Source organism: Maniola hyperantus, chromosome 14 (genome assembly GCF_902806685.2).
Source record: "Maniola hyperantus chromosome 14, iAphHyp1.2, whole genome shotgun sequence".
NCBI lineage: Eukaryota > Metazoa > Arthropoda > Insecta > Lepidoptera > Nymphalidae > Maniola > Maniola hyperantus.
Window position 1 is genome coordinate 7,451,427 of NC_048549.1, and position 25,104 is coordinate 7,476,530.

At 38.0% G+C, this 25,104-nt stretch overlaps 3 protein-coding genes across 6 annotated transcripts in view; 1 reads left to right on the plus strand and 2 right to left on the minus strand.

Annotated features, from left to right (window-relative positions):
- Positions 1–721: 721 nt before the first annotated feature.
- Positions 722–4,821, minus strand: Dnai2 (dynein, axonemal, intermediate chain 2). Its single transcript, XM_034975685.1, has 11 exons — positions 4,604–4,821; positions 3,987–4,134; positions 3,657–3,912; positions 3,453–3,562; positions 3,193–3,344; positions 2,959–3,093; positions 2,808–2,889; positions 2,539–2,717; positions 1,921–2,053; positions 1,374–1,478; positions 722–952 (listed from the first exon to the last, which is right to left on the minus strand). Exons 1-11 carry the CDS (start codon positions 4,819–4,821, stop codon positions 722–724), a joined length of 1,749 nt encoding a protein of 582 aa, XP_034831576.1.
- Positions 4,822–5,354: 533 nt separating this feature from the next.
- On the minus strand, positions 5,355–11,697 carry hdm (meiosis specific with OB domains hold'em). Of its 3 annotated transcripts, none has more exons than XM_069503169.1 (9): positions 11,643–11,697; positions 10,873–10,934; positions 9,777–9,930; positions 7,923–8,003; positions 7,721–7,814; positions 7,120–7,292; positions 6,333–6,492; positions 5,983–6,085; positions 5,355–5,619 (listed from the first exon to the last, which is right to left on the minus strand). In XM_069503169.1, exons 3-9 carry the CDS (start codon positions 9,883–9,885, stop codon positions 5,461–5,463), a joined length of 879 nt encoding a protein of 292 aa, XP_069359270.1. In that variant the 5' UTR covers positions 9,886–9,930; positions 10,873–10,934; positions 11,643–11,697; the 3' UTR covers positions 5,355–5,460. The 3 variants fall into 3 exon arrangements, with proteins under 3 accessions (XP_069359270.1, XP_034831213.1, XP_069359269.1); XM_034975322.2 differs by lacking the exon at positions 11,643–11,697 and adding an exon at positions 11,156–11,402; XM_069503168.1 differs by lacking the exon at positions 11,643–11,697 and adding an exon at positions 11,156–11,402 and having other exon boundaries at positions 5,416–5,591.
- Positions 11,698–12,187: 490 nt separating this feature from the next.
- Positions 12,188–25,104, plus strand: part of crc (bZIP transcription factor crc) — a 36,013-nt gene continuing 23,096 nt past the window's right edge. The window contains exons 1-9 of one of the 2 annotated variants that reach the window (XR_011237547.1): positions 12,188–12,699; positions 12,976–13,097; positions 13,710–13,803; positions 15,306–15,457; positions 17,112–17,288; positions 17,939–18,010; positions 18,687–18,923; positions 19,347–20,754; positions 24,072–24,114. Coding sequence is in view for 1 of the 2 variants with exons in the window: in XM_034975602.2 (XP_034831493.1) it covers positions 24,716–24,824 (109 nt within the window). In the remaining variant the exon portion in view is untranslated. Of the gene's footprint in view, positions 12,700–12,975; positions 13,098–13,709; positions 13,804–15,305; positions 15,458–17,111; positions 17,289–17,938; positions 18,011–18,686; positions 18,924–19,346; positions 20,755–24,071; positions 24,166–24,687; positions 24,825–25,104 lie in introns of those variants that run through there. The other variant, XM_034975602.2, reaches the window with a different exon arrangement.

The following is a 25,104-nucleotide window of genomic DNA, read 5'->3' on the forward strand; positions in this document are numbered from 1 at the left end:
CAGACCAGAAATTTAGAAATTATTTAAAATATCAATAAATTTAAAAATTCTAAACCCCTGCCAGGAATCGAACCCGAAACCTCCCACTAATAAAACAACAGTGCTTACCACGGCGCCAGCGAGGTCGTCAAATATCGCACGACCGTAAAATGTTTTATTTCAAGCCTGGACAGTAATGTACTATTAAAAAAATCATCTATTTTAATTACTTTGGCATAGCGTTGGCTCTATAAATTAAATAAAGTTTCGACTACTCAATTGGTAGGAGTTGGACGCCCGGGTGATATGAGGCTAATTTTTCGAGCTGGACAGTAAGCTAGCAAGCTGGTCATTCTCTTTCCGTGTTAACAACTCAGTTTTAGGCTAGTTCTGTGAAATTTGAAACCGATAGTAGGTTGTTTGCTTCAAGTATGTATTAGGAGCGCATGATCCACCTTTATTTTATACTAGCTGATGCCCGCGACTTCGTCCGCGTGGATTTACATTTTTCAAAATCCCGCGGGAACTCATTGATTTTCCGGGATAAAAAGTAGCCTATGTGTTAACCCAGGATATAATATATCTCCATTCCAAATTCATCCAAATCCGTTCAGCCGTTTTTGCGTGATTGAGTAACAAACATCCACACTTTCACATTTATAATATTAGTAGGATATATTATAATAATAATAATGAAATCATTTATTTCGACCAAAACTAATTATTACATTCATGGGTGGCATTACGTCGTAAAATTCGCCTCAGACGTCTGTTGGCTTTTCTGGTGCTGCGCTTGCAGGTCGCTGACCGTCGCCATGTAGTCCGCGGTGGCCTCCTCCAGGTCCTTGTCGCTCACGCACGACTCGCTCTCGCCGAGCTGCTGTCCCCCGTCCCTGTCTTGCCGCATTCGTAGTCTTATCTCTCTCATGCGGGCTTCCAGTATGCGTTCCCGTTTATTTTCCCGATCTAGAATCTGATGGAAGAAGAAATTCATGTTATTGTGCTCTGTGCATCTACCACTACCACAGTAGTCGATATGTTCGAAGGGTGCCGCTGTCTGTCGGTCTGTCTGTCAGTGGGCTGTATCTAATGAACCGTATTGCCGTGTCTATTGCCGCTATAATTAAAAACAATACTTAGAAAAAATTTCAAAATGGCTGCCATGAAAATAAAAAAGTGTTATTTCTTGTACGATGGTACGGAACCCTTCGTGTGCGAGTCCGGACTCGTTTTTCCGATATTTTTTTGCGCTAGATTTACATTACATTCACAAAAAAATAAATTGGTTCTAGAGTCCTGAATACGTTTTATTATGTGAATCATATAATTTGTAATTACACAATCTTCGTTTGACCTTCATTTATTAAATTCAACAAGGTCATTTTAAAACTTACATGGGTTAAAAGTTGTTTGTCGTTTTTATCAGCAGTTCCTAGATTTTGTGATAACTCTGCCAAGTAGATAGTGCCTAGACTACTGCCGCATGCCACCAACTGACCCTGAACAAAATAATAATTCTAATAAGCACTCTACCGTGAATGCGTAGAATTTTTTTACTACTGATGTCTCGAATATAATATAATTGTGTGTACAAGTTTAAAGGTACGCTTACACGGGCATTGAATTCCGCAATTCCTGCGGGAACGCCACGCAAACACGCACAGCCCCCGCGCTAAGCCGGTGCGGGAAAGTACGGGTGGGCGGGGCGTCCTCCCACCTCATACCCCGATTGTCATATTAAACCTCTCGCGGATACGATACGGATCGTTCTGGAGCAAGTAAGAAAGAATACATTGACTTGGCTCTAACTTAAGTTCCAGTTAAAACGAGACAGATTTATTTCAGCGATATGATGCTATCTCGTTTTAACAGAAATCGTCGTATCTCGCGTACAGCAAAGCCTACTTTCACCTACAGCTACCTTCAGTTAAGAAGTCGTACCCCTTCATGTGGTCGAAGGCGTAGTAAGGGCTCATCACAAAGCTGTGCAGTGACGATAGGCGCGCTGCGTCTTCGTAAGAGGTCCCAACAGGAGAGACAGCCATCCCATTGCGTCACTAGCAGAAGCGAGAATCTAAAATTCAATGTCCAATCCTTCTAGTTAGTGGTGTTTATTCCGTTGTAAGAGCTGTTGAAGCTCTAAAGTTAATGCCATCCTTTTCACAATGGTACAAAAAAAATAGCACTGTCAGTTAAATAGAAATAATAGAATAGTTCCGTGTAGAAACCAAAGGTGTATTAAGGGTTAAGTATGTAAGGGTTTAATAAAAACTGTCATACTCCTTCCAGGTTAGCCCGCTCCCACCTTAGACTGCATCGTCACTTACCATCAGGTGAGATTGCAGTCAAGGGATAACTTGTATCTGGAAAAAAAAGTATGTCAACAATAGAAAATAATTAGCTATAGGTAAGCAGTGTAAGCTTGGCTTGAGCTTTCGAGCAAGAGTTCTTTCAATACGTTGTCCGAAGTGCAATGGCGGCATCAGCGGGTCTTAGTCAACCTTCGTAGTTCTATGTTTGATGTTTGGGACCTCTACCGTTAATGTTTATACGGAGTACCTTATCGGATTCCATGCTCCATCAGTAAGCTTGGTTCTGTGTGCATACGTCCAAAGTATGGAGGACTCGCGACAATCTTCGCTCCATACTCGAGCTGTCCAGTCCCCGACGGTTAGAAAATTCTTTAAAAATGTCGGATTTCTCTGCAGTGCATAAACTGGTCCTAGATGAGCCTCATACTAAAATGATGACGTAACAATTAGAGCTTTAAAATATGTTTCGGCACTATAATCTGATGTATTATATTGCTGATGTTAATTACTTTTTACCTTAGAAGGTAGCTTTTCCAGAGGTGTTTTTCCTTTTCGGTTTCCTCCAATAACTAATCCTGTTTCAGTTCCTACCATAAATCTGAAAAATAAATCATAAGTCACAGAATATGTTCTAAATCAATAAGAGGTATCAAAACTGTCTTCTTACCGCGTCGGTATAGTTGGTTCATATTCTAAAGCAGAAATACCTAAAGCATTTTCGATGCTTTGAGTATCATTGTTGGTTTTGACAGGATCTATTATCATGGAGTCTGTAGGCTCGCTGGTATTTCTGATGTCCCACCTGTAATCAAGTGATTTCTTTGGTTTTCTTTTATTGTTTCCTGTTTTAACAATAATTATGAAACCTATAAAGGAATAGGTAAAGGTTTTGCCTACTGACCACTTCACAACGCCGTCAGGGGATGAGGAGAAAAAGTCAGCGCCAGTTTTGGAGTTAATAAAAAGTACTTTACTGGCTAAATCTCTGTGAGCTACGTGTGGAGGACAAAGTGCAACCGCTTCACTGCCTCTTCGCATATCCCAACAGCCTACCTAGAAAATAATCAAGCAAACTATTCCGATTCTTGTTGATAGAAAACCCTCTAAATAAAAGTTCTGATGTCAGAGGTATTTTGGTGAATTTCATGTACCTATACTCACTTGGCCATTCATCATCCCACCAACGAGAACATGTTGATCACGAGGATTATATTGTAAATCCAGTAGTGGTTGAGGAGGTGTGATTACTAGCTCGGGTGCGTTTGCGTTTTCTGAAAGAATATTAATCTTGTTATATAAATTGATCTTTCTCTCCTCAGTGTTTGCAACATTCAATATAACAGAAAACTTATAAGTTGTTTCTACCTATATCCCAAATGTACGAAAATTGAAGACTTCTTGTATTTCTCATGAAGTTAACATCAGCGTGTGCAGATGCTAATCGTGCTCCGTCTGCTTGCCACGACAGGGATCGAACCGGTTTTCGGTTTCCACCAGGTTCTCTATACACGTTCACTGTATGACAACTGCTACGTTCTACAGGTGGGATAGTGCCGATTTCAGAATAATAGATTTCGTACATATCCACTGCGTTGTTTTGTAGAATATTATGCTCCATGCTCTAGAAAAAAATTCGAGTTCTACATTTTATTCATACCTATATTTACGTTATATACCTACGTGAATGTTCCTTACATGCCCAAGGTGCATAACCGCGTGGATATAAGCGTCATCTTTTTCAATTTTACGTCGATATCTTTGCATAGCTTCTGGGTCATTCGTATTAATATCTTTAGGCCAGCCGCCTTCTATGTGATTCATGCCAGAACTGGTATATTCAGCTCTAAAAAAGTTTTATAGGGTAAATAATATTTGTCCCGGCTGATTATTTAGGGACCGATATTATTTAGAATGGAAATCACTCACGGTAGGTACTCATAGGGTAACTGGAAAGAATATTAGGTACGTGCCACTTTATCTTACTATATCTGTAGTGTAGTTTTTACGATAAAGTTATCGGGTAATTTGGTAGAAAATTTTAAATTATGTTTTTGATGTTTTGTGATTCATTGGCTATTGCGTTACACGAAATTTATGAATGCGTAGCTGTATATAGCTAAACGGGTTGCGAATCTGAAGTAGCAGTGGGAAGGGCACACCATAATTGGAAAAACTGATGGACGTTGGGGTCCCAAGGGCGACCTGAGTTTGATCGCGAGAGTAAGTCGCTGGATTCAGGCGGTGTAAGATAGAATGTCCAGCATCAGTGGACCTCTATCGGGTGATAAAAATGATGATGATCATGTTCTTACCTTACAGAATTTACCCAATGTTCCGACATAGTTCCAGTATTCTGGATGGCAACATGCACGGGATTCCTTAGTATGTAGTGTTTGTACATGGCTGGATTTGACGGTATACTGACACATAGTTCAGGACCGTGATCTTCAAAAAGCAGTTGCCTCCCGAATCCCCTTCTACGTCTTGTGTACTCGTAAGTGATGTCTGTTTTTTCTGGCTTTTCTACCATCTTACTTTTTGTCAATACGATTGTTTTTCTTTCACGTTGTGCTTAGCAAGTTGTTGCGGGTTTGATCAATAAAAGTGGTCGTAGCGTAGAAACAACAAATAGTTCGGTACCTATCAGAGGTTCAGCAATTCACTTGTTTTTATTTGGTGGGTAGACCTACCTAGGTACTTTATGTTTAAAATAACTGCCTCGTTGGCTAGTAGTTAGCATGTTCAAGTGTCAATGACGAGTCACGCTGTCCAGCGCCGGATTTCTCTCCGGTCGTGTTGAATTGTCGAGTATAGGAATAGAGAGTGCACCTGTGCTTGCGTGCACACTTGTTCACTATTATATATCCCGATGGCGCAGATGGCTACTCGCGGGGGGGGGGGGGGGGGGGGGGGGGGGAGGCCACTGTTACTGCAAATCGGCTGGGTAGACATTAATTAAAATAAACAATCCAATAATAATTTATTTATTTACTTATCCAAAATAACATGAATCACAAAGTAAAGATATTTGCTATCGATATCTACATTTTTTGTATCGGCTAGACTAGCTATATTTTTAAGTAGGTAGGTACATATTTCAATTTGCAAAAACTGTCGTAGATAAGAAAATAAAGTATACTAATTATAATTTCCATTGTATCTATATCAGTTAGTACAGTGGTATTGGATCCGCTGGTGAAGCACGTCGTAAACTTAAGACAATAAGGCGAGGCGGAGTCACAGCTATCTTTGTACTGCACTGCTCCAGTAGAAATCTCCAACGGATAGAGGCTCTTTCATCTGCCGACATCGACTTGAATTGATCAGCCTGTCACGTAAAAAAATTGAGGTATAACTTAATTTTACTAATACTTGGAGCCGTGATAGCTCTATTATATATGACTAGCTTATGCCCGCGACTTCGTCCGCGTGGACTACACAAATTTCAAACCTCTATTTCACCCCCTTAGGGGTTGAATTTTCAAAAATCCTTTCTTAGCGGATGCCTACGTCATAATAGCTATTTGCATACCAAATTTCAGTCCGATCCGTCCAGTAGTTTGAGCTGTGCGTTGATAGATCAGTCAGTCAGTCAGTCAGTCGCCTTTTCCTTTTATATATTTAGATATGTGATCAGAGGCGCATTAAATGTCGATCTTGATGTTGAGTTATCTTAGTTAAAGATTCTTACAGAATATCCAAATGCATCTTCTAGTACGTTAACAGGTATTCTTGCGTTTAGTTCCCCGGTGTGATCTGCGAAGCGGACCCTCAATTCTTCCAGATTTGCATCCCTAGACATAAACAAAGCATCCACTTTTTCATACATTATGAAAATTCCGAGACTGTCTCAAGTGGCTTGACTTCAAGCACGTAGGTACCTAGTTTTGTTTTGCTTGATCAAGCTGCTTGACGGTCGCATATTTTGAATATTGACCGAATGCCACGTCAAGCACGTAAGTCCTTAACTTAAGCATCAAGCAAACATATTGACTTTATTCCGCGGATAGGGTATAAGTTACAGGTATAACATTTACTTACTTGGATGTAACAAATTGGTCTAAATCCAGATGAGTGAGTAATGCATGCAGAGCGGCGCAGAATGGAGCCCCGGAGCTGAGCCGGTCTCTGATTTGCGATACGGAGGCTGTATTCGCGCGCTCTCCACTCCAAGCCGCCCAAGCAGCAGCTTCGCCTCCGCCTAACGCATAGTACTTATATTTCACTAAATTGAGAGTAATGCTATCCTTTTCCGCACAGTAGGTACACTATTAAAGGGATAGCACTATTTTAAAACTTATCTAGTATGTAGTTTAATTTTAAGATTGTGTCCTACCGGATCGACGAATGGTAGAGCGTGCCCCGGACGTTGATTTTGGAAATCAACACAAGCTCAAAGTCCTCGTCAAAATCGAAATGATTTTGACGAGGACTTTGAGCTTGTGGCTTTGCCAAAGCAATACGTTCTTGTCCCTCGTCTTTATGTAAAATGTATGACTCCGATGTCTCTAATAATAATTAGCTTTTGGTTCAGCCTTAGAGCCTTCCTTCCGTTCCTTTCCTTTTTGTTTTACGAACTATTTGTATGGTAGCTTATGACATATGTCGTAAATATTTTTTACATCCGTATTTTCACGGATTCGAATCGGATGAGTGCATGATCGCTGTTAGGAGGATGCGGTTGGTGGGTGACCACGCTGCGAGAGCACGTTTGCACGCGTACCGCAAAGCTGCGCCACGAGACGCGCGCGTCCGCAATTAATAGCATGCGCTCAAACGTAGGCCATTGCTTAATGTCAAGTTTAGTACCGGTTTTGATCGAACTCACGTGTGTTAGCCTGATTGCGTATGTAAAGCCGTAGTGCCTCTGCCTCAGAAGTATGCGGCTGGTGGGTGACCACACTTCGAAAGCACGTTTGCACTCGCACTGCAAAGCTGCGCCACGACACGCGCGCGTCCGCAATGAATAGCACGCTTTCTAACGGACGCCATTGCTCGGCTCTGCGATTTTTTAAATATACAAAAATTAAATGACTAAATGTTTTGAATTAGGATTTTCAAATACTGCCTTAAATAGTGGCTTCTAGAAGGATTTTCTTACCCGGTGCTTTTTTTAAAATTTATGACGCAGTCTAATTGGAAGCAGGCTAACTTGGAAGGATATGGCAGTTTCATTAAACCCTTCATACTTCTAATCGGTTTGTACATGACATCGTATCTAAACTCTAAATCGCTTGGCGTCACTGCTTAACCGGTAGGGTGGTAACTAGCCACAGCCGAAGCCTTCCACTAGACCAGACCAGAGATAATTCAGAAAATACAAATTCCTAAACTATTGTCTTATAAGTACCTACTTTTAGACCCTTTTCAGCATACTTACTTGTATTTCAGTGCTTAAATATGTATTAATTAACTAAGTATTAGGTTACCTTTGAATAGTGTCAATATCAAATATATCGAGGATTAACGAAGCAGGTGTAGTATTGTCCATTATTTCAACGGTACGCACGGTCATGTCTGTACCTTAAACGTAGTAAAATCAAGTAAGGAGCAAAAGAAGAGTTAAGTATGATAGTACAAGACAAAGTTGAAAACTAAATAAAATATATATACCAAATGAAATATACCAACCTGCTTTTGTTTTGATAGTTTTCGCTGGTTTCACAGCCTTAACTACTACCAATAAGTCTACGTAAACATTGTTTGTCTGTTCTGCAATAAATTACATATAAAATTAGGTAATCAATAATAATAATCATTAGATCTAACGTAGCTACCTCGCTATTTTAATCATATCCAAATTTTAGGTAACGTAGTCCCACAATTTTTGGTTTTTAAAATCCCGGTATTAAATAAAACAAAAATTGCTTTTACAGGTCGCAGGGAGCCGCTGATTCAGGCGGCGCAAGACCGTGGCGTGTGGAAGTCCCTACAAGAGACCTATGTCCAGCAGTGGACGTCTATCGGCTGATGATGATGATGATGATGAAATCCCGTCATTTGCGGAACTGAAGTTTCTTAGTCCCGCGGGATATAAGTATTGGCGGGATCAAAGACTACAATATTTGGGCGGGATCAGGATGAAGGATGCTGAAAATCTTGAGCACAAACCAAAAACATAACAAACAGAATAATTAATTAATTTTCCTTACAGAGAAAGCGAAACTAGAACTTCTTGCCTGCGAAACCATACTTAGTATTCGTATGCGCCTAAGGCCTATAGACATAGTAGGCACGGTTGCTTCAACAAATTTTAACAGACACGTAACCATTAAACAAGGCTTCACGGAACAAAATGTCAAAGACAACCATTTTAACCATTTTTAGGGTTCCGTACCTCAAAAGGAAAAACGGAACCCTTATAGGATCACTTAGTTGTCTGTCTGTCTGTCCGTCTGTCTGTCAAGAAACCTACAGGGTACTTCCCGTTGACCTAGAATCATGAAATTTGGCAGGTAGGTAGATCTTATAGCTGACATTTGGGGAAAAATCTGAAGACCGTGAATTTAGGGTTAGATCACACAAAAAAAAAATTAAATTATGGTCATGAACTAATAATTAGTATTTTCAACTTTCGAAGTGAGTGACTATATCAAATGGGGTATCATATGAAAGGTCTTCACCTGTACATTCTAAAACAGATTTTTATTTATTTTTATGCATCATAGTTTTTGAATTATCGTGCAAAATGTCGAAAAAATACGACTGTAGTACGGAACCCTCATTGCGCGAGCCTGACTCGCACTTGGCCGGTTTTTAACGAATGTATGTAACGATAACATACGGTTTGAAACAACCGAGCCTTAATCCTATAACTATAAGTACGTACCGTACCCTACCTAAAGTACATAGACGCGTGTAGCTACTTTATGGAGTTGGATCTGAGAGCGTATATCTACCTACTGCTGCATTATGGGATTATTGAAAAGTATAAGTACTTAATAATGATTGCGACACAGAAGAGAGTCAAGAATATACTAAAGGCCACACTTAGTTATGTGACCCAAGAAATATAGGTACTTACTTAGGTACTAACTTGATCTCGTATGAGACTAGCTAATGCTCGCGAATTCGCCCGCGTGGACTATACAAATTTCAAACCCCTAGTTCACCCCTCTTAGGGTTGAATTTTGAATTTTCTTAGCGGATGCCTACGTCATATAAGCTATTTGCATGCCAAATTTCAGCCCGATCCGTCCTGTAGTTTGAGCTGTGCCAACGCACAGCTCAAACTACAGGATCTATCAACATAGATGAGTCAGTCAGTCAGGCAGTCCATCAGTCAGTCAGTCACCTTTCCTTTTATATATTAAGATAAGAGTTGCTAGATCCCAACACACGTTAGAGAGGCACTTAATATTAGGCCGCAGCGCTTTGCTAGCTGAATTATTGCGTCATAAAAAGGGCCATTAGCGGAGTCATCCTTCTATATATACCTTTAAACTTAACCTAATTAAGTATCTCTAGTATATAGGAGATGATTACCTGTAATTTTCAATACTTCTGAAAGGCCGCAGTACCCTGCGCATGGCTTAGTGGGGATATGGAGAAGTGGCAAGTACGAGCCGAATGTATCGCCGTCAAAGATGCTCATGTCGGATAAGCCTTCGTTCAGTGACAGGTAGAATGGAGACGTCGCCTTAAACCAGGATATTATGACAGTTTAGTTTAATATTCTTTATTGTACACCAAAAAGAAAAGACACAAAAAGAAACATGTAAAAGAAGAACATACAATTAACGGCCTTATCGCTGTGAAGCGATCTCTACCAGGCAACTAGGTTGAAGAGGATTTAAAGGCTAGTGAAACTGGGTTTAAGGTGTACGTAAGTTGTTAGGGAACATAAAGATAATAATTATAATATAAGTAATATGTATATTAATAGGCACAGGAATGCCTAAATAAGACAGTGAGATCTATGCCATGAATCATAATCTATGTCTTTACATAGATCACGATTCATCATTTCACACGCCCATATTTTTTAAGTTCCGTACCTCGAAAGGAAAAACGGAACGCTTATAGGATCACTTTGTTGTCAGTCTGTCAAGAAACTTACAGGGTACGTCCCGTTGACCTAGAATCATGAAATATGGCAGGTAGGTACGTCTTACAGCAGACATTAGGTGAAAAATCTGAAAATCGTGAATTTGTGGTTACTACACACATAATAAAAATTAAATTGTGGTCATGAACTAAAAATAAGTATTTTCAATTTTCAAAGATAACTAACTATATCAAGTGGGGTATCATATGAAAGGGATTCACCTAGCATTCTAAAACAGATTTGTATTTATGCATCATAGTTTTTGAATCATCGTGCAAAATGTCGAAAAAATACGACTGTAGTCCTACGGAACTCTCGTTGCGCGAGCCTGACTCGCACTTGGCCGGTTTTTATAGCAGGATAGACTTGCGCTTGACTACAACCATGCCTTAGGGAAAGCAATGATGAGCGTACTTTGACTTTACTCAGACTTTACCTTAAGTTAAAACGAGACAGATTTATGGCTTTGAAATAGTATAAATCTGTAGCATTCATCATGCACTTATAACTTAACTAGCAAAAATAAATTCAAACCTGGGGTCTATATATTTCGTTGTCACCACTCTTGATACAAATCTTCGGAGATGAGATAGCGACTGCAAAAAAGTAATTTCAATCAATACAATTTACAAATTGAACTTAGGTACTATTGATTTATTAAGAAATATCCTCGGTTTGCTTTCAGCGACGCCAAATCGCATTACCCATTAATTACTAATAAGTAATTATTATAATTAAATAAGATTTTGACTGAAACTTGTTACTAATTAATTCAAGTAATATCTAATAACATATTAAGTATAATATATTATATTACCAACGTCTCCCACGAGAAATCTTTCGTAGAATGTGATAACAAAGTATTCAGAACCCCAAACGTCCGCGTTAATCGTATCAATATTGGAATCACGTAATGTAAAAGACATGACCCCCCGTGATTCGCCATTCTTCTTTTTTGAACCTATAGTTCGAGGACTATTTTTCGCTATAATAATTCCTACAATTAATGCATTATTAATATTAATATTTAAATTATTCAGGCAAACTTTTTGAACTCCCGCCATTTTCGCAAGTGTTTTTGAATTTTGTTTTTTACTGCTCTGGATTCTAGTCTAGCATAGCCTTTGACGTTTAAACTTGCCAACAAATATGCCACTAGCGGTACTTTTTTCTCGCTAAAAAGAACCACTATCGATACTATCGACTATCGATCACAGCCCACAGGACACACAGATATATTATACCTACAGAATAAACAACTAACTAGTGTGGCTACTCGCTCAAGCAGAGGTATAGTTACTTACTTGTGAAATGTTATAACTATGTTCGTTTCGGATATTGTAACCTAGACAAATTGTTTTCAATTTTCAAAACAAATCAATTATTTCTTTGAAATACTTGGGTCAACATATCCTCACTTTACGTTGTGTTTCAAAATCTTACGAACAAAATAACTACATTTTGACCAACAAAAAATAGGCTACCATGAAATGGACAAAAATAATCATTCGTCACGTCTAACTATCTCACTTTAATAATAATAGTCACAATAAGGCATCTAACTACTACAGGTAAGGTTCATGTTTGATTTGTTTCAAACCTAGTAACTATATATTTATTGAAAATGGCTTCAATGGCTATCAACGTTTCAAGAAGTTTTCATGGCTAAAGCTAGAACCCAGAGCCGTAAAGCCAGTTTGAAAAAAAACCAAATTGACATTGACATTTGTTTCTTGACAGTTGATAAAAGTTGGCGCCATGGCGCTTCTACGTGACATTGGCGAAGTCTTGATGCTTGGCGAAGTGCATTGTGCTCATGCTTGGCAGTTGGCACTACTGAAAGCCATAAACATAAACCAGAAATAAAAGACCTTAAAGCAAAAATTAAGAAGAAGAAGAAAGTTGGCGCGAGGCTTGGAGCTTTTTATTTCTGGTCGGTGGGTTTGGAGTGGTTTGGAGTGCACAGTATTTACCCTCTACGTAGAATTTAAACAATAATATGTTATTTAAAGTCGACTCTAATGTATCTGATAATGAAACGAAAAGATTTGAAGTCCAAGAAATAGAAAGACCTACGATTGAGCATACCGATACGTCGAAACGATTTTACAATGTCTCCCGTGATTTTTCAAAACAATATGCTCACATTTACTCCGCTAGACTAAATACTTTCAGAAATATACTACAGCCTATTATAAATAAGAGGTGGGGTAATAAATACAAGATTTTAAAACTATGTGACTTGAGAGACAAAGGTACAACTTGTGTAATAATAGGTACCCTATTCAAACTTCAGGAATTAAAACCAAGTATATTGAAGGAGCTTTCTGATCAACTGGAGATTATACCACAACCTGCCAGGTTTGTATCTAGGCAACTAGGCAGTTGATATCAACCACCTAGATTTTGTTACATCACTATAATATTAACTTTATTCTAATTAATTTTCTATTCAACAAAACTTGCAGTTTTGTACCAACATATTTTGTGAATAAAGTACGCTGGAGGTGTTCTATCAATATCAGTCTGTACAAATAAAGTATAAACATGAATTAAAATTACTTATTAAAAAATAAAAACATGTGCCTTAATTAGATTTTGTTTGACAAATTATGATGATTTTGTTTTATTTCGCAGGACACACTTTGTCCATGAGACAGACAGTTTAGTGTTGGAGGATGAGTTACAAAGAGTAAAGTTGGCTGGCGATATTATTGATGAAAATGAAGTTGTAACTGGTGTTGTTGCTGCTTTACTAGGTGACTATTGATTGCTACACTAACTATTTGGAGGCCCTTCTGAGTTGGGTACCAGCATTATTATGCCAGCCATATAAAAAATTCAAGAATAAAAATTAAGATTTGTATGCATCGATGGCCTCTAGGTTTGAAAGATCATAGTGATATCTTTGTTTCTTGACAGTTACAGTACTACACTTTTATACGTCACATCGTTCGGCTAAATATGTTTGTGCAGGCAAGCACTACCTACCTAATGTTGACTCAAACCGAATGTACACCAATGACATACATACCTTATTGCTTGATGATAAGATTTTAAACACAAGAACAACAGAGACTCTTACTATCTCGCTCATAATTCGCTTGTACAAAACATCGCGCGTAACAACCAATTGATATAAGGGTCGACGCGCGCTATGATTGGCTGAGATATTGTCGTGCGATTCATAAATAAAATTTCTGCACAGGTACATTAGTGTAAATTTTAAAAGTGGTAGGGTTGTAAGTGCATAACAATTAACAATAACTGAATGGACACCAGATGATTAGTTTTGTACAAGAATCATTGTGGTAAGAGTATACACGGAAAAAGCGCTGCTTGGTATTAATACTATTATATATCTCTTTCAGGATCTGAGGATGAAAATGGTGTTTTTACAATCAAAGATGTATGCTGGGCTGGATGTAACATACAAAAACCATTGCCAGTATTAACTAGTGATAGGTATACATATATTTTATCTGATTACAATGTAAAGGATTATTTAAATGATAAGAAAGCTTGGAATGAGTTGCTTAACAGCTTTGTGATAGTTCTAATAAGTTTGTAAAGTGGTGATACTAAAAAGAATACACCGCTGAGTTTGTTGTGGGCTCTTCTCAGTTGTTTGGAACCCTCATAGCTTTAGTTTTAAGTTCTCGTAAAAAATGTCTACCTACACTTTATCATCATCTTACAAATGCAACAACTGATCATCAAAAAGTGTAATTTATTACCTATTTTGAATAAAACATTGACTTTGACTTTGACTTTGATTAATTTATTAGTTTATAGGTCTGTTAATCTTGCATTACTTAAATCTGATAAACTACTCAATAAATACTCTTGAAATGCTAATAAATTAAATTGATTACTAGAATAATATGAATACACTAGCTTATGCTCGCGACTTCGTCCTCGTGGACTAAACAAATTTCAAACCCCTGTTTTACTGCCATAGGAGTTGGGTTTTCAAAAATCCTTTCTTAGCAGACGTCTGCGTCATAATAGCAGAAATATAGCTTGCAGATGCAAGCTAAATTTCTGCCCGATCCGTCCAGTAGCTTGAGGTGTACGTTGACAGATCAGTCAGTCAGTCAGTTTATCCTTTTTTATAATATAAAGATTAAGGAATAGTGCCGAATTAATATCCTCATTCCTAAGTATCAAAACTATAGAATGAAAATTCAAAAGTTAAAATTTGAAAGTACCTTCAATTTACATTTCAATCCTCTCCCAAACCAGTTCAGCTAAGTATACTAGACTTAGTAAAAACTCAATATAAAAATTACCTTACCTAACTATGTATATTACTTACTTTTGTCTCATCTATTGTATTTTGCATACATAAAATAAAGCATAGTGCAGCACCCAGGCAAGTCGACAAGGCTTAAAGGTGTTAAAAACATGTAAATGACTTTGTTATGTAAATAAAAAACCGGCCAAGTGCGAGTCAGACTCGCGCACTGAGGGTTTCGTACTACAATGGTATTTTATCGACATTTTGTACGATAAATCAAAAACTATTATGCCTAAAAATATATAAAAATCTGTTTTAGAATTTACAAGTAAAGCCCTTTCATATGAAACCCCACTTGGTATTGTAATCTTACATTGAAAGTTGAAAATAGCAGTATTTGTTCATAACACATTTTAGTTTTTTTCTTGTGATGTACCTAACCACAAATTCACGGTTATCAGATTTTCCCCCTCATTTCTGCTATAAGACATACCTTGCTGCCTGTTGGGAGATGATTAAAGCACTTGTGGACTGTAGAATTTTTGACTTTAATTTGTTTAGATTTCAGTTTGATTATAAAAAATTATGAAGATTTCATGATTCTAGGTCAACGGGAAGTACCCTCTAGGTTTCTTGACAGACAGACAGACAACAAAGTGATCCTATAAGGGCTCCTTTTTCCTTTTGAAGTACGGAACCCCGCAAAATGAAAATGTTCTTGTTTTAGGTACATAGTTCTGATGTCAGGTCTAAACCTAGCCTCAAAGAGTGGAGACCATTTGTTTGCCTTGAGTCTTTTCACAGAGTGGCTCTCGGGTTTTTGTGGCACATCAGAATACCAACAGGAAGTCTCCAAGATTGTCAGAGTTATAATTGCAGGTATTCATATTCAAATCACTACCCATATTATAAATTTAAAAGTGTATAAGGGGCGGTAGAAGCAAAACTCGAGGATGAGTAATAAATCTATATTCTTCCCTTACATAATAGTTAACAAATAAACGTACACGACAAAATCGGATCCTAAGCTGGAGGTGGAAGAACGGACTGCGTGGCTATCGCGTTCGTAACCTCAACTGGTTGTCGGAGTGGGCTGCAGGTAGCTACCGCACTCCTTAACCCTACCAGTCTTAGAGGACTGCGTGGCTATCGCTCTAAGACCGGCCGCTAAGCTCGGAATGATCTTCGGACTGGCGGGCGCGCTCTTTTATACTCGCGGATCCCCGCTTCTTGCGTAGGCGGCTACTCGATGACGTGTTTGTAGAACAGTGCAGTTAGTAGTGTGCGAGTGGGAAAGCATTCGGCGGCCGCGCGGACGGATGGTTTGTTACAGTATCCCCCTCTGGTGCTCGTTAACGTCCCGTAAGAGCACCAGGAACATCTTGAATTTTCCTTGGATGTCCTCGTCGTTGAATGGGTACAATGTGCGTTGGAACTTCCGTGTTTTTCCATAATTACACATGGTCCGTCTTGGCGAAGTGGAAATTTTGCTGACGTAAGTGATCGACTTGCATATTCGGTAGGATGATCATTTGCATCCTCCCCCTGCAGTAAAGCTGCTCCTACAGCATATTTGCTTCCATATTCAAACGATCTTCTTCTTTATAGTATTTACGTTGGGCGCCAATTATAAGGGGCGGTAGAAGCAAAACTCGAGGATGAGTAATAAATCTATATTCTTCCCTTACATAATAGTTAACAAATAAACGTACACGACAAAATCGGATCCTAAGCTGGAGGTGGAAGAACGGACTGCGTGGCTATCGCGTTCGTAACCTCAACTGGTTGTCGGAGTGGGCTGCAGGTAGCTACCGCACTCCTTAACCCTACCAGTCTTAGAGGACTGCGTGGCTATCGCTCTAAGACCGGCCGCTAAGCTCGGAATGATCTTCGGACTGGCGGGCGCGCTCTTTTATACTCGCGGATCCCCGCTTCTTGCGTAGGCGGCTACTCGATGACGTGTTTGTAGAACAGTGCAGTTAGTAGTGTGCGAGTGGGAAAGCATTCGGCGGCCGCGCGGACGGATGGTTTGTTACAAGTGTGTTTATTTGTTGGTTTATTGGTTTGTTGGTTTGTCTCTCAATCACGTCGCATCGAAGCAACAGATCGACGTGTTTTTTGGCATGGTAATAGTTTAAGACCTGGAGAGTGATATAGGCTACTTTTAATCGCGGCAAATCAAAGAGGGAACTCTTACAAATTTTTTTTCGTCATTTTGCACGATTAATCAAAAACTATTATGCATAAAAATAAATAAAAATCCATACTAATATTATAAATGCGAAAGTGTGTCTGTCTGTCTGCTAGCCTTTAACGGCCCAACCGTTCAACCGATTTTGACGAAATTTGGTACAGAGTTAGCTTATATCCCGGGGAAGGACATACGCTACTTTTTATCCCGGAAAATTGAAGAGTTCCCACGGGATTACAAAAAACCACGGGAACCACCACCACCACATTTTATCCACGCGGACGAAGTCCCGCGATATAGTTTGCTCGCCATTTTTATTTAAAAAAAATTGTTTTACTGCAGGTGGAATGTATGCAAATCATTCGGATGAGACCACACTCAGTGAATCAGATGTGATCGCCGCGTCAGAAGTCGTGGACTCGTTTTCGGCGGCTGTCAGTGCTGTAACGCCTTTGGACCTCATGCCTGGCTGCAAAGACCCCACTGGTATCATGTTGCCACAGAAGCCATTCCATTATTGTGGGTATATTTTGTAGTGCTTATTTTATTATTCATAGGTTCATCATCATGACGACGACATTTTGACAATTTCCATTGCAAGTGGTCTTATAAGCGGCCTTCCGCCAAGAACCTGGGTTCTATTCTTGGCAAGGGAATTTATAATTTATTGCCCCTGGTCTGGTCTTGTGGTCGGCTTTTCCGTGGCTAGCTACCACCCTACCAGCAAAGCCGTGTTGCCAAGCTATTAAGCGTTCCGGCACGATTCAGCGTAGAAAGCGATCAGAGATATGGGTATAATGTGTCACTCGAAAGAGTTTTAACTTTATAGCTTGTTTTTAAAATAGCTGTTGTGATACACAAACAGATGGATGGACTCAACAAAGTTATAAGGATTCTTTGTGTATGGAACCCCAAAACTGAAGCATGCCTATTTTAATAACAAAAACTCTTTAGATTTTTTTTTAAAGTCTCTTAGGGTGCCTTTAAATTTGCCGCAAAGTTCCGCGCGCAGGTAGCGCGGCTGCAGCCCTACACAGCGCGTCATTACATCGACCGAAATTATATGGATTTACAAAGCAACGCAGCCGCAGCGCTGCAGCCGACAAATTGCGACAAATTTGAAGGCGCCGTTAGTGTAAGAATTTAATATTTTGTGTCCATCTTTCCAGGTTTATTTCCCAAAACCATAGAATACAAATCATTCAACAGAGTTTCTAATCCATATGAATGTGATATTGGAGGTAACTATAATTTTTATAAGTAAGTTGCCTGAATATAAAGCTGGAGATAGATTTGTACTGTTTGTTTGTAATGTACCATTCTAGGTGATCTTGTTACAATACAGGCGACACAGACTGACTTGTAATGTGTGTTTATAATGTATCATTCGAGCTCTTGGCTCAAGTGTGCTCCATTTTTATGGCTTGCGTTTGCGATTTGCTCTTGCGATGACACGACCTGCACTGACTTGTAATGTAACTCTCAAAGGTAATTCGCGAAAAAACCGACAGTCGAGTTCAGCACGCGGCGCTCGCCGCGAATAATTACATTACAAACTAACGTTACAAAGTTACAAAAACTCGATACACCAAGTTACAAGTCAATCTCCAGCTTAAGGGTTTGCATAGTCCATAAATTATAAATGCCAAACTGTGTCTGTCTGTACGTCAAAACCGTCAATCAGTGTTTTAAAATCGCGTGGGAACTCTAATTTTGCGGGATAAAAAGTAGGCTATATGTCCATCCATGGGATGATTTTGACAAATCTCGTCAAAATCAGTTACATGAACTGTGAAAAGCTAGCAGACAGATAGATTATACAGATAATTTATAAAATTAGATTTGCGCTGAATCAAAAAGGTACCAATGATTTGTTTCTATTTCTTCTGTGGTCCAATACAATAACAATTTTTTCAGGTTTTGTATGTTTGGGTACATCAGGAGAACCTATAAAAGATATAAAAAGATACAGCAAGATAGGTTCTGATTTAAATGCAATGAAGAAAACTCTGCAATGGCGTCATGTAGCACCCACATGCCCAGATACGGTACCGAGCACACCATGTTTGGAAACAGATCCGTTTACTATATACAACTGTCCTGCAGTATATTACAGCGGTAACTGCAATGAATTTGCTTCTGACTTGTTTAAAGGTATGCATATATTGAACTAGCTTATGCTCCCGACTTCGTCCGTGTCCACACAAATTTCAAACCCCTATTTCACCCCCTTAGGGGTTGAATTTTCAAAAATCCTTTCTTAGCAAATGCCTACATCATAATAGCTATCTGCATGCCAAATTTCAGCTCGATCCGTCCACTGACTGACTGATCTATCAACACAGCTCAAACAACTGGATGGACTGGGCTGAAATTTTGTATGCAGATATCTATTACGACATAAGCATCCGCTAAGAAAGGATTTTTAAAAATTCAACCTGTGAGGGGGTAAAACAGGGGTTCGAAATTTGTGTAGTCACGCGGACGAAGTCGTGGGAATAAGCTAGTGCACCTATAATGAACTACATAATTATAATGAACTGCTAATTGAACATTTTAATTTTGTTTTATTTTCAGGCGATGAAGGACAAACTACTAGAATAGTATGCGTTCCTGATTTTTGTTCATCTAAGACAGTAGCTTTGGTTAATCTTGCAAACTTAGAATGTTATAGCATGACATTTGCCTAATTATAAGTACCTTATACAGTAGGGCCTCGCTAATCTGAACAGGCAAAAACAAGACGGATTGCGGATTATCAAGGCAATAAAACACATTAAATATGAACATAGGTACATGTACAAAATTACAAACGCAGAGAAAATGACAAAAGACTAACGACAGAATATGGCACGCGGGCGGACCCGCATCAGCCTCCTCCCCCTGAACGCCCCCGCGCGTCGACTCCATTACCCCATCGTCCATGCAACATGTGTGCTTAATTTGAACCAAATCGATTCAGCAACCTAACTACAAGTAACTTGATTAACCAGTATTAAAACATTTTAGTAAAACCCATGCTTTTTAGTTTTTATATTATAATAGGATGAGCCTATAGTCTATTATATATTCTGTGCTATAGTACATCCCGTAGATGAAAAAAATTTGTGTGTTTAGTGTAAGATATAAGGTAGGTACATTATATCTCACCAACATAAGTAAAATAATGTAGGTTATTATATTGAAAAATCTAAGAAGGTCCATTATAGTTTATTAAAACCTTTAAAATACCAAAGATGGGTGAAACCTTTGATTCTCAAAAGAAAAATGTTCTATTATTAAAGTTAGCCTGTACTGTGGAGTAACTTTGTCATTATTACAAAAGTACAATTTGAAAAATCTGCGGCTGTGTACCTTTTTTTCATTTGTTTGGTCACAATAATCGTTATCTCCGTAATCTCGTAGATTCACTCTACCTAGGTGTTAGGCACGTGTTAGGGAACACTTCATTCCACAAAATATATACACTTTTTTAATAGCATCTTAACTTGCGTTATTATATCAATGTTACCCGTTTCTACGGATAATGATGGGATAGTGTCAGAGTTCCGTGTTTGCCGTTGTGCCGTCATTTTCTCTATTAATTACTTTTACTCTTGATGCTTGAGTCTCTATTCCTTACTATTCCATTCTATTCCCAATCTGATGGAATTTGGATGGAATAAATATTGCAATAGTGTTGCTATCATTCTATTGGTTATTGCCTTTGTCCTGTTGCAGATTCGTTTATGCTATTGGTTATGAAATCAATAGATAGAGAAATCCACCAATAGTAAGCGAGTGGTCAAATGGATTGCAAATATTCAATAGTGACTTAAACTATCAAACAGCTCATAACAACTGTCTCTTTCTATTACTCATCATGGCTCGCAACTAGAAAGACGTGTTATTGTTTTCTCCCGTGCGATTAATTGCTTAAAGATGGGTTTCTAGTTTTGAAACGTTTGCACACCTGCGTGTGCCTTCACAAGTTATAAAAAATGTTGTAAGTATTATTATTTCCAACATTCACTAACAAATATGTTTACAATCGTAGCATAGTACTTATTTGAAAATTCCATACCATGGCGTCGTTACGAAATTACACTATGATTAGAGCTTTCACGAGCGTGTTGAGTCATTTCAGCATTCTGTATGAGTGCATGACATACATACGCGGATAGCCAATGCCGCTAACCTTAGGATTCTTACATTATTAACTAAATATGTATGTTTTAATTCAGATATTCCGTGTATTCAGTTAGCCTGGGAAGAGCTAGGAATAGCTGGAAAGAAGAAAAAATGTCATTCATAAACAACCAATAATGCTTGCTATCTTAATAATTATAATTATTGTAGCTATTCAAAAAGTTAGCATGTCAATCAATGAAAAGAAAGTTCTTGTTGGGCTTTCTTTTCTCACTTTCTTACATTGATTGTTTGTCAATTCACTGTTTAATATGTAACTGGTGATAATTTACAGCACATGCTGTGTACATTACATTACACAAGTGTACTACGGTCTAGTATTGCGAAACATTTTGTAACAAAAACACAGATGCAGACACATCTAGTTTTGTAAGGTTTCAAAAGTAGTTGAGCAATGATAAAGCATGAAACTGAAATCAATTACTTACATAAGTAATCCAAACAAAAAGCTTTGAATATATATTTATAGTTCTTAGTTTATTGATTTCTAAAACAGTTTTTTTAGTTGATTTCTAAAAAATCTTTGATTATATAGTCATAGTTCTTAACAGGCTAAACAATCAGCATCAGAGGTATGAGCTCTTCATGCTCTGGTCAGATGTGGCATATCATTGTTGTTAGTCCCATACTGCTTAACTAACAAGGTTAAATACTGCATGTGTCCAAAAAATTAAAATTGGGCTAATAATCTGGATAATCAATGACCACTTAAGCCAAATTTGGTTCAATTTTAGAAAAAGTTATCATATTTTGCTGTAAAGACTATTTAACAATATTAATTATGTGGTATGGGACTATCAACAACAATATGTCAATACTTAAATAAGTGTCTTTCGCATAACAATTAAATGTAGTTAAAAAAAAAATAGTTAATTTTTTTTTTTTTTTTTTTTTTTTTTTTTTTCTCCACACAAACAGAAAAAACACAATATTGGTTTCTTCGTGCTCGTAAGCGCTTGGCGGCTTGTCTGAGCACTGCACATTCCTCTGTAGTCTTATACTTACATACTGATACATACTATACATACTATTAATGTAGGTAGGTAGTTTTAAAATAAAATAATTATGTTAGTACTTTAGCACACAATGGGTAACTAATTATTATATGAGAGATCAGTGTAGGAAGAACTAAGATCTACATGAATAAATAACAGCTGGCTCTACAACCTACAATTATTTGAAAAAAAATTGGTCATAATGATCTACCCATTACCGGCCCACTACTGAGCCGGGTCTCCTCTCAGAGTGAGAAGGGTTTAGGCCATAGTCTGCCTTGCTGTTTTAAAAATGCACATATCTCCGAAAAGTTAGTGGTTTGTGCCCGGGATCGAACCCCCAACCTCCCGATAAGAATGTAGATGTCTTAACCACCAGGCTGTCACGGCTCTTACTAGGCTATCACCGTTCTTGAAAATTGAAAAAAATAGGGCATCTAACCAAAATTAATCTAGACATAATATGTATAGGAGTAAATACAATAATTGCAGACAAGGATTTTCCCATTTGAAAATCTTGTAAAATAGAAAAATGACTGGCACAATTACTAGGTCTACTAACATCCTGTTTACTACAGTCACTTGGGTTTTGTGTTTACTATTTACCTGTACTAATAGTACGCATCCATTGTATCATGCTTCTCATTATCTGAACTGATCATTAATGTAAATAACTATCTTTAATTATTATTTCCATCTGTTTGCACACAAGGCATGCTTACACACAAGGCATACTACTGACATTTATGATAAATGCCTAAAGGAAAGTAATCATGAATCATGTGCATGACTGATGGGAACTATGAAATCCATATCCAAACTAATATTATAAATGTGAAAGTGTGTCTTTCTGTCTGTCTGCTAGCTTTCACAGCCCAGCAGTTTAACCGATTTAAGTTTAAGGTTTCCAGAGGATAATTTACCAATTAGCTTGTTTTGGGGTATTCTAATTATTAAGTTTCAGGAAATAAATAAGTTATATATTTATTAGTTTTGTGTTACTAATTTGTTTTATTAATTACTTAGACACTACATTGATAGTTAATTCATTATTTCCTCATTTATTATCAACATTGTTGCATAAGTATAGTTATGTAAATTGATTTGGCTTCATCACAATACTTATCAGTGTCAAAAGTCAATTTTTTACGGAATATATGTTTATAATATGTTTAATAGGAAGAAGTACTATTTTTTATTTTGGCTACAATATTAAGAAAAAGTATTTGAAAACAAATTTTTGCTCTTGTCTTTACCATTGACCAAAAAAAACATATCTGAAAATAAAAAATAAGTATGTAATCTCTATATATAAAAATGAATCACTAAATGTGTTGCTGATCGCAAATCTCGATAACAGCTGAACCGATTTCGCTAATTCCTTTTTTATAATATTCCTTGAAGTACGAGGATGGTTCTTAAGGAGAAAAAAAATTAAAAAATTCCCTGAAAACGAATCGATTGTTAGGCGGTACGAAGTTCACCGAGGCAGCTAGTATAATCTAAATATATAAAAGGAAAAGGTGACTGACTGACTGATCTTCAACGCACAACTCAAATTACAGGGCAGATCAGGCTGAAATTTGACATGCAGATAGTTATTATGACGTACGCGTCCGCTAAGAAAGGATTTTTGATAATTCAATCCCTAAGGGGGTGAAATAGGGGTTTGAAGTTTGTGTAGTCCACGCGGACGAAGTCGCGAGCATAAGCTAGTTTTGTATATAATCGAATAGAAATAAGATATATTTTTTACATATTTTATGTTATTGTATATTTTTATTTTGTTCAGCTAAATACATAAAAGGATTGACTGACTGACAAATCTATCAACGCACAGATCAAACTACTGGACGGATCGGGCTGAAATTCGGCATGCAGATAACTATTATGACGTAGGCATCCGCTAATAAAGGATTTTTGAAAATTCAGCTCCCTAAGGCAGTGAAATAGGGGTTTGAAATTTGTGTAGTCGACGCGGACGAAGTTGCGAGCATAAGCTAGTTTTGTAAATAATCAAATAGAAATAAGATATATTTTTAACATGACTACCTATATGTATTTTATTGTTTGTATATTTTTATTTATCCATATTAATTACAAAATATTAATTTTTCAGTGCCAAAATGGCGCCTTCCAAGGACACCCCAGTCCCTCGACCACTACCAGCATCAACGGATCTCGATCAATTCCGATTAGACTTTGCATCTTTGGTAAGTATCATTTTTTTTAATTAACCAAAATTACATAGTCAAAGGCGTGGATTTTTCAAGACCTTTTGCCAGGCTTGAAGATTCTTCTTCTTTATATATTAGTTTAATCTTTAGTCGTATTCCTCACTGCTGAGGGTCGTGACGTTTTTTCCATTGATTCATAAAAATGGCAGGAGCTCTCTTGGGATACTAATGCGGTGGGTTCCCAGATCCTTCCGTATACAACTCAAGAGAATGAGATTTCGACTCTTAGGTTTTAGTTATTATCAGATGCTTGTGATAATAACCAGGACCAACAGAAATTATAAAATCCAAAATTTCCCCTGCCTAGATACGAACCCAGGACCTCCCACTGATAAGACCACAGTGATCACCACTGTGCCATGAAGGTTGTTAAAAGTCGTCGTCAGCTAGTATAGTCCGCGACAGGTTGAGCTGGCAATCGGGGTATGAGGCTGGGCATTCCCTCCCTGGTTGCCATAAAGTTGTGTTGGACTAATTGTTGTGTTGTGAATGTTGCAGATTGACACCAAGGACTACATCAACTACAATGAGTGCAAGCGAGTCATGGGTGTGGTCGCTGGCTTCGGCCGACGGCCTTCTCACTGAAAATGAACGCTTCTTGCTGCGCGACGTTGATCTTTTTAAGACCGATGAAGGTACATATTGTTATCTACATTTTTAGGGTTCCATACTACTATGAAGGCCCTTATAGTGTTATCTTATCCAGTCCACTGTTTGTGTGTTTACAGCCATTTTAAAAATCAGTAACCTTATTATAAACTAGATGATGCCCGCGGCTTCGCTCGCGTGGATTTAGGTTTTTGAAAATCTCGTGGAGACTTTATATTTTCCAGGGCAAAATTTAGTCTATCTGTAGTAGCCCATCCCCAGCATGCAAGGTATCTCAGTACTAAATTTCGTAAAAATATTCAAACG

Coding starts and splice junctions, on each gene's coding strand:
- Dnai2 (XM_034975685.1), bottom strand. CDS start 4,821: ATGGTAGAAAAGCCAGAAAAAACAGACATCACTTACGAGTACACAAGA. Junction 3,913..3,986: donor CGGTTATGCACCTTGGGCAT/GTAAGGAACATT, acceptor ATTTTTTTCTAG/AGCATGGAGCATAATATTCT. Junction 3,563..3,656: donor TTCGTACATTTGGGATATAG/GTAGAAACAACT, acceptor ATATTCTTTCAG/AAAACGCAAACGCACCCGAG.
- hdm (XM_034975322.2), bottom strand. CDS start 11,402: ATGGCGGGAGTTCAAAAAGTTTGCCTGAATAATTTAAATATTAATATT. Junction 7,293..7,720: donor GATATTGACACTATTCAAAG/GTAACCTAATAC, acceptor AAAAAATCGCAG/AGCCGAGCAATGGCGTCCGT. Junction 5,620..5,982: donor AAGATGCATTTGGATATTCT/GTAAGAATCTTT, acceptor TTTACGTGACAG/GCTGATCAATTCAAGTCGAT.